The 9,247-nt window shown below is 38.8% G+C and overlaps 1 protein-coding gene across 1 annotated transcript; it reads right to left on the reverse strand.

Moving 5' to 3' along the window:
* Positions 1 to 1,087: 1,087 nt before the first annotated feature.
* LOC124040797 (cystatin-F-like) lies at positions 1,088 to 3,472 on the reverse strand. Its single transcript, XM_046357897.1, has 4 exons — positions 3,367 to 3,472; positions 2,193 to 2,356; positions 1,904 to 2,026; positions 1,088 to 1,682 (listed from the first exon to the last, which is right to left on the reverse strand). Exons 1-4 carry the CDS (start codon positions 3,404 to 3,406, stop codon positions 1,596 to 1,598), a joined length of 414 nt encoding a protein of 137 aa, XP_046213853.1. The 5' UTR covers positions 3,407 to 3,472; the 3' UTR covers positions 1,088 to 1,595.
* Positions 3,473 to 9,247: the final 5,775 nt, after the last annotated feature.

A 9,247-nucleotide genomic window follows, 5' to 3' on the forward strand; every position in this document is an offset into this window, starting at 1 on the left:
TTCCAAAATAAGTATGAATCATTTCCCCTTGTTGTGATACATTTCATCTGCTTTTGTATATTGCACTGTCAACTACCTTACGTAATGTAAATGTTTTGCTCGATGTTGAATGCTGCTGGCCTTCAGCTGAGTTTCCTTTGAATTAAAACAGTAATGTTTTAAAACGGGCTTTCGTCTAATATGAAAAACATGGTGCCACATTTCTACAGTTTGTTTAGCCACTTACCAGTGTTTACATACTACTGCCATAAAAGATTAGCCTGTTACTGACCGACTACATGTCTTAAATGAGAGACCAGTGTCGGTGTACACCTCAGCAATGTATAGTACAGGAGACCTCTACATGAGAGCAGATCGAAACCCGCCCCTGCCTCCGAGCCAGTGAAGCTCATTAAAAGAGGGTGCTCAGAGCGCTGCATCAAAGAGGGTGCTGGGAGCTCTGAGAGGAGAGTGCCGACCCCAAGAGCTGCCAGCTGCTACTGTTGTCAGCCTCTTCTGCTCTCTACTCGCTCCTCAAGATCAGATGCTGCTGCACTGGTTTCATAAGAGCCTTTGAATAATTAAGGTGTATCACAGACTATTAGACACAAGGTCAGGGTTCAGGTCACTGAGTGCTGAGGAAGAATGATAACCCTAGCTGTTAAACCAGCCCGGTGGAGCAAGCCTTCAGATGGATACTGTAGAAGGTTTATGTTTACATGGGCTTATATAATCGTGCTTGGTTGTCAAATCCTTGTTCATAAGTTTTTTTTATTTTTATCGGAGCTTGTTGATTAGAGTCTGTGCAGACCCTAACTCAGGCCAAAACGTGATTATTTATAATTCGGTATATAAATTGCAAGGGTCAAAGCAGTCTACAATTTTATTATAGGATAAAATACAAGGTTACGTGCCTTTCAGTTGTTGTAGCTGTGTAAGTTAGACTTGAAAGGCCTGAAAATCACATTGCTACTCAAGACATGGAAATTGCCATTGTTTGACTATACGTTAATGTTCACTATTTTACAACTTGACGTTAGATGGTTCCTCACCCTGAAAGTAGTTTATGGGACAAGAGAAACTGTAATCCATGGTTCTGTTTTCCTTAAACAGCCACTACAAACTTCAGCTAACCTTAACCAACCCCAAGCTAACAATCAATTGAAGTGATGGAAGATTCTTTAAATGTCCAAATTCAAATCAACTCCATATTTGTTCTGATGTTACTTAAAGGTGATTTGGCCAGTTCAACAAACAAAAAAACATGCTCACATGACCCCATCACTTCCATTGATTGTTATCTTGTAGTGGATAAACTTAGCTGAAGTTTGTAGTGGCTGTTTAAAGAAAACTGAACCATGGATTACAGTTTCTCTTGGCCCGTAGACTACTTTCAGGGTGAGGAACCAACTAACATCAAGTTGTAAAATAGTGAACTACTCCTTTAACGTATAGTCAAACAATGGCAATTTCAATGTCTTGAGTAGCAATATGATTTTCAGGCCTTTCAAGTCTAATTTACACAGCTACAACAACCGAAAGGCACCTAACCAGTTTAGTAATTTCCTCAGAATATTGAAATGAGGAAGGATTGGGTTTCATGAAGAAGTGGAAGGTCAGTCAGATGGACTGCAAACAAAATAGGTTGTCTTCATGAAGCGGAGCCAAGGCATAGTCCAAACCTCAAAGTCACAGTGGAATGTCTGAAAGACAAACATGCCCTCTATTAAAAATAATAATCTACAATGTTATGACTTTTAGCCATGATCCATTCCACTTGTCAGCCAAAATGAGTGCTGGTTTTTACCCAATTGCTATACATACAACTTTGACATACTGTATCATATTTAAATTCAATCCACACTGCGGTTCTTCCAACATTTGTTAATTCTGCACTAAAAACATAATGTGTACCGTACAATACCTGCTGTAACAAACCATCTGGTTGGAACTTGCAGTTGGCCAGGTCTGCTTCTTTGTGCCCCTTTTTGAGGCACACAGTCCGTGAGAGGTCTACTTCCAGAATGTATTTGAACCCCTTCACAAGCTGTAACAGAAACAGAAAGCTTTGTTGAACTGAAAACGTTTATGCCTCGCTGGTAAAGTCCAACTACAGTATATTATATGCCACACATTTTATATATGATCACTAACAGTTTTTTTAGCCAAAGAGGTTCAGCATGAAGGTCAAAGTTATTGTCTGCCCCCCATACCTGTCTTTCTGCTTTCTCAATTGCAGATGGCTTGAAGAGAAAAGCATCATTGGTCTGGTTGTTAAATGAATAGGCCCCGTGAAGCACCGCCTTTAGGACCCCCTTGTTATCTGTGCTGATGTTATAGGGAGAGCCAGGCACAGACGTATACCTTTGGCAACTGACTAGAAACAAATAAAAGTGCTTACTCAACACCATTCACAAATGTTTGTTAAATTAGAGTAACAGTCTGTTTACACTCCTACAAACAGTAAATCATTTGTATATATATATTATATTTTTGTATTTAATGCTTTTAGATCACAACAAAATAAATATACAATTTCCCCCCTGCCCCACCCCAAAACAAGTATAATAATTAGCCTGAAAAACAAAACATAATAAACAAAAATATTTTTTAAATAAGCAAAACATAAGTAAACAGGCCAACAATCAGCATATTGAAATATAATTAGTAACATGAGACAGGTAATTGTTGACCCTAAGAACTAATACTAAAAAAAGACTAATACTAAATGAAACATTAAAATAAACAAGGTATCCATTGTTTGGTGTTGGCTCGGGCAGTGGACATGTACTGTACCAGACGTGTTATTGTATTCATTTATATACACCTACTTGTTTTCTGTTGGTTGTAACTCATCTACGTGGTGTTGACATCCCTATCTAAAATGCATTTTCACAGTCTTTGCGCGAGAAACACGCACACACACACACACACACACTAGACTGTGTGCTACTACTGAGAGTAAGAACTGTAACCAAAGACAAGTGGCACACAGTATATTTTTCTCATACTGATAAATAGTCAGTCAACATGAGCAGAGAAATCAGACTCCTCATAAACAAACTGAAGCCAAACCATAAGGGCCTAAACCCGATCACAGAAATCAAGCAGGATATAAATCCATCACATTGCATAAGAATGATCATTAACTGTCATGCATTGCTACTGATCAAATAGGCACTTCATTATTTAACTGTTTCGTAATAACAGATATTGGTGTAGTTATGTTATGGTAAAGTAATCAGAAGTGTTAAACTGAAGAAGTTGACAAAATCCTCAGATCCTCAGAAAAGCAAGACAACCAATTGGCTTCACAAACTTGACACGCAAAACTTCCAACTTCAATTGAACACACACAATTTCATCCTGTTAATTAAAAGAGCTTACCAATAGAGCACAGGCACAAGCCAGAGAAGAGCAGAAGCATGTTGCCAATACCTGGAGCTTTCTCAACACTGTTCTGTTTATTTGACTTCCTGTAAGGCAACACATTCACCACACATTGCAGCCTAGAGTAAAACTTACCATGCCCCCCCCCCTTCCCCAGCAGGACATGACCTCAACCAATTACAACTAGCAGGTACAGTCAATAGTGAAAACTGAACAAGATAGTTGGATTATTTCATTATCTTTTGATTGACATTCTCTGATCTTTTTGCAACAGAACATTATTTGAATGAATTGTGCTTACTTGGAAAGGAGAGTACAGTAAGTACATAAGAGAAGAAACCCACTTGGCACAGATGTCTATTCAACGTCTATTCCAAGTTGGTTCAACAGAATTTAATTGAAGTGACGTGGAAACAACGTTGATTCAACCCGTGTATACCCAGTGGGAAAGCACCACAAACAATTTTGAATTGGCTTTAAATTGGTTTAAAGCTGTCTTTTAACAGAGTCCTGTGTGATAGCATCACTATGAAGACAGCAGAAGACAGCAGAAAGGCAGAGCCTGGGTTGGTTGACATCACTTCCTGTGTTAGTTGAACTGAAAGCCACAGAAGTACTACCAACAGTCCAATAGGAGACTTTAATCTGAAATGACCCAGCTAGCACATAACGTTCTGAAAATCATATGTTTCTAGAGTTTGGTAAGAGTGGGGTTCTCCTATGGTGATTTTGCATACAGCCGTCCCACAACTTTCTAGGAATGGTAGAGAATTGTTGCTTGTCTTTGGAGCATTCTTCACAAATTTAAGGAACTTGACAAAATAAACATTATTTTCTTGGTATTTCATTACTTTAACTAAACGTTTCCTAAGAGTTCAAACATGGTTATATTTAATGACATTTTTGGTAATGTTCTAGAAACTTTTCCCAAATGGTTTGACATTGGGAATTTTCTCAAATAGTTCAGAGAACGTTAAGAAACAGTGTTCTTCTGTGGGAATTACAGTACTTAAGCATAACATTTCCTACAAGTTTCCTCATGGTAACACAACGTGCCATTGGAACACAGGAGTGATGGTTGCTGATAATGGGCCTCTGTTCGCCTATGTAGATATTCCATAAAAAATCTGCCGTTTCCAGATACAATAGTCATTTACAACATTAACAATGTCTACACTGTATTTATGATCAATTTTATGTTATTTTAATGGACAAAAAATGTGCATTTCTTGAAAAACATAAGGACATTTCTAAGTGACCCCAAACCTTTGAACGGTAGTGCATGTAAATTTCTAAAAACCTGCCTTTGCTTTGTCATTATGGGGTATTGTGTGTAGATTGATGAAGGGAAAAAAATATTTAATACATTTTAGAATAAGGCTGTAACGTAACAAAATGTAGAAAATGTCAAGGGGTCTGAATACTTTCCGAATGTACATTATTTGTTGTACAAATTACCACCAGCAGGTGGTATATGTAGCTCGCTTTTGCATTGAACTGACAAAAATAATGTATTATTTTCCACAAGGAGGTAGGATCCAGATGTTGTTCATTAGAAATACATGTTGGGAAATGGCACAGCTTTAGCTCAACTTTAGCACTTTAACGATAACACTGAGTGGGGGAATCAGGGTAGGCCATGTCAGAGTGACTTAAATTGAGACATTTCTGTTAACTATACCCTGTAGATAAATCTTTGCATGGAAACGGAACATTTGCTGTCTTCAGGATTACAGCCCAATTTTGAGTGACCAAGCTGCACTCCTCAAAATGTGTGATTACTTTTTTTATTTGATGTTTATTAGGCTATTTCCACAGGCTTGTCTATAAAGAAGTGCACTGCACTTTCAGTATGTCGAAGTAAAATCAAGTTAATTCTAACGTTAATACTGAACTCATAATACTTTCAGTCAACTGGTGATTTGGTCCCATACATTGGATATAGCATGGGAACCTCTACGCATTTTGTTATGTCTGGCATATTTGGGCTTCATTGTCTGTATCATCATTGTCTCATCATTCCCTGTCACATCACTTGACCATGAATTGCATTCTGTTTTTGACAACTTTGTCATTGTGCGGCAAAAGAATCAGCTCTCTAGATGTTCTACTGCAGAGAAGAGAGATGCTGATGCACTCGAGTTGAACCTCTGTCATCGAAGTCCCTCCCCGTCTGTTGTTGCTCACACACTTGACAGAGAACTTTGTCTTGTTTTTCACAGCTGCCCCCTTTCAGGGAAAATCCTGATTTTCACTCTTCGGGTTGGAAGAAATTGGTCTAAATTCACCGTGCTACTGTACAACACTCCATTTCTCCTAGCTTCAGTGGCTTTGGATGTCAAACATTACTGAAGCCTTGTTCACACTGCATGCCTTAATGCTAATATACTATAATATATACATATCAGTATACTGACTGTCCAAACAGAATACTGACTGTCCAAACAGCAAGTTACAAGGAGAGTTGCCAGGTCTAGCTTTAATTTCAAGCCCATTGACCACTAAACCAGCCCAAAAGGCCTGAAAACTAGGCCAACAGCAAGAAAAGGAGTTGCCATTTTTATACAATAAACCATTTTTCCATAACGCTGTTGAGGCAAATAAAAAGGAATATTGTAGTTAATGACGTTAGAAGCGAAATGAGGTTTTCCTCAAAATATTAATAATTACGAGCTATGACATGATGTAATAAAGGCATTTGAATATGTCGTAAGAGAAAAGACAAATCGCCCTTATTAAACTCGTCAGATCGTTTTCCATCATTGGATGTCAATTTAACTTAACTCATTTGGCTGCTATAATGAAGCAATACGGCACAAAGGGTTATGATATATGGCCAATATTCCACGGCTAAGGGCTGTTCTTAAGCATGGCCATATATCACAAACCCTCGGGGTGCCTTATTCATATTATAAACGGGTTACCAACATAATTAAAACAGTAAAACGTTTTTTTTTTGTCATACCCGTGGTATATGGTTTTATATAACACAGCTTTCAGCCAATCAGCATTCAGGCTGATTTATAGTTGTAAATAAATCCCCTTTGCGGATGTGCATAACTATAGATCAATCTGAAAGGAGAGTTTGAAGTTATGAAAGTTGGACAGAAGATCTCGAAATCTCTGAGCAAAAAACCCTTGGAAAAATATTAAAAAACGAATGTTAGGCTGTTTTCTGGCAATTGTGCTGTTATTATGTGCCAGATGTTAAAACTTTAAACAGTTATAAATGGCCCATTTGCGAGATGAACTTGTCATTTCAATAGCCATAGACTACAGACTAAAATCTGGGTTTGTGATTGTAATTCAACTTTGCCATGGTTTGCTTCGAAAAAGGCAGATAGTTTATAGCCCCTGATAGGCCTACATCTCATTTCACTCATTTCAGATAGTCTGCAGTAGGCTAGGCAAGATGTAGGCAAGATGTGAACTCAACGACTTAGCAGCTTGCTTAGTTCATATTAACAGACACATGTATTCGACATGATTAGCAAGGTGATTACGAGGTAAGAATTGCTTGTGTTCCCCAATAGCCTGCTGGAATAGGCTACTGAGGATGGGGTCGTAATTTTGCTCCTGTAGCCTAATCTGTCTACTGTTATAGTCAATCTAATGCTTTCTAACAACTGATCGGCAATTGCGATAGATCTTTGATAACTTCCAATTTAATTAACAAAACATGTCCATTATAATTGCATAATAACATAAGGCTACGACAACAATAAACTGAAGTTATAGGCTATTTATTAAATTGGTTTGCCAAGGTAGGCTTCACAAGTGGCAGAGTTGATTTGCAATGACTCCAGTGATATTGCATTTGCATATACAGTAAATTAATAGGCTAATTGATGGACAACAGATGCAAATGTGTCATTCTCCACATTTAATGTCAGTTTCATTGCAGAATTTTCCCCATAAAAAAAAACCCAAGGGGGATGTTCCTTAACTTCCATTTCCAATTTCCACTCGATCAGCCCCCAGACCCAAAAACTGAGCATGCATGAAACACTTTGCTTGATACTGTTTTCCTTATGCATAAAACGCTTGATACTGTTTTCCTTATGCATAAAACGCTTGATACTGTTTTCCTTATGCATAAAACGCTTGATACTGTTTTCCTTATGCATAAAACGCTTGATACTGTTTTCCTTATACATAAAACGCTTGATACGGTTTTCTTTATGCATAAAACGCTTCGCTTGATATTGTTTTCTTTAAGCGAAGTCAACATTAGAATGCAGTTTAAACCACCTCTCTGATTGAATTTATGTAATGTGCGCCAATTGGTGAACAGTACATTTAGAAAGTATTCAGACCCCTTGACTTGTTCCACATTTTGTTACGTTACAGCCTTATTCTAAAATGGATTAAACACAAAAAATCCTCAGCAATCTACACATAATACCCCATAATCACAAAGAAAAAACAGGTTTTTAGAAAATTTTGCAAATGTATTAAAAAAAAAATAATAATAATAACAGGAATATCTTATTTACATAAGTATTCAATCCCTTTGCTATAAGACTCGAAATTGAGCTCAGGTGCATCCTGTTTCCATTGATCATCCTTGAGACGTTTCTACAACTTGATTGGAGTCCACCTGTGCTAAATTCAGTTGACAGTGCATGTCAGAGCAAAAATCAAGCCATGAGGTCAAAGGCATTTTCCGTAGAGCCCCGAGACAGGATTGTGTCGAGGCACAGATCTGGGAAAGGGTACCCAAAGATGTATGCAGCATTGAAGGTCCCCAAGAACACATTCTTAAATGTAATTTTGGAACCACCAAGACTCATCCTAGTGCTGGCCGCCCGGCCAAACTGAGCAATCGGGGGAGAAGGGCCTTGGTCAGGGAGGTGACCAAGAACCTGATGGTCACTCTGACAGAGCTCTAGATTTCCTCTGTGGAGATGGGAGAACCTTCCAGAAGGACAACCATCTCTGCAGCACTCCACCAATCAGGCCTTTATGGTAAAATGGCCAGACGGAAGCCACTCCTCAGTAAAAGGAACATGACAGCCCACTTGGAGTTTGCCAAAAGACACCTAAAGAATCTCAGACCATGACAAACATTCTCTGGTCCGATGAAACCAAGATTGAACTCTTTGGCCTGAATGCCAAGCGTCACATCCGGAGGAAACCTGGAACCATCTATATAGTGATGCATGGTGGTGGCAGCATTATGCTGTGGGGACTGGGAGCGCTCAGGACGTCAGACTAGGGGCGAAGGCTCACCTTCCAACAGGACAACGACCCTAAGCACACAGCCAAGACAACGTAGGAGTGGCTTCGGGACAAGTCTCTGAATGTCCTTGAGTGGCCCAGACAGAGCCCAGACTTGAACCTGATCAAACATCTCTGGAGAGACCTTAAAATAGTTGTGCAGCAACGCTATCCATCCAACCTGACAGAGCTTGATAGGATCTGCTGTTGCTTTGTCATTAAGGGGTATTGTGTGTAGATTGATGAGTAAAATGTTGTATTTCATCCATTTTAGAATATGGCTGTAAAGTAACAAAATGTGAAAAAAGAGAAGGGGTCTGAATACTTTCCGAATGCACTGTATACTGTAGTATAAATACCACCAGCAGGTGGTACATGTAGCTTGCTTTTCCAGGCGCTTTGTCTGCATGTATTAAGGTGTCTGTAATAGAATACATACGTCAAAAAACGAATGTAGACATTAATAGATGCTTCCAAACTAATTTTTACAATGGTGGAGGAGTGAAAATACGGAGGCACGGTGGCTTCAACACAGCGTCCCTCCCAGTCATTTAGTGTATATATTAAGCATTGGTTCAGACAACAGTAATTTACTGACGTGTCTACGCTAGTTGTCATAGAAACGAGGGTGTGTGCTCAGCAGTGTAGGCTGATTGGT

Source organism: Oncorhynchus gorbuscha, linkage group LG08, assembly GCF_021184085.1.
Source record: "Oncorhynchus gorbuscha isolate QuinsamMale2020 ecotype Even-year linkage group LG08, OgorEven_v1.0, whole genome shotgun sequence".
In the NCBI taxonomy this organism is placed as follows: Eukaryota; Metazoa; Chordata; class Actinopteri; order Salmoniformes; family Salmonidae; genus Oncorhynchus; species Oncorhynchus gorbuscha.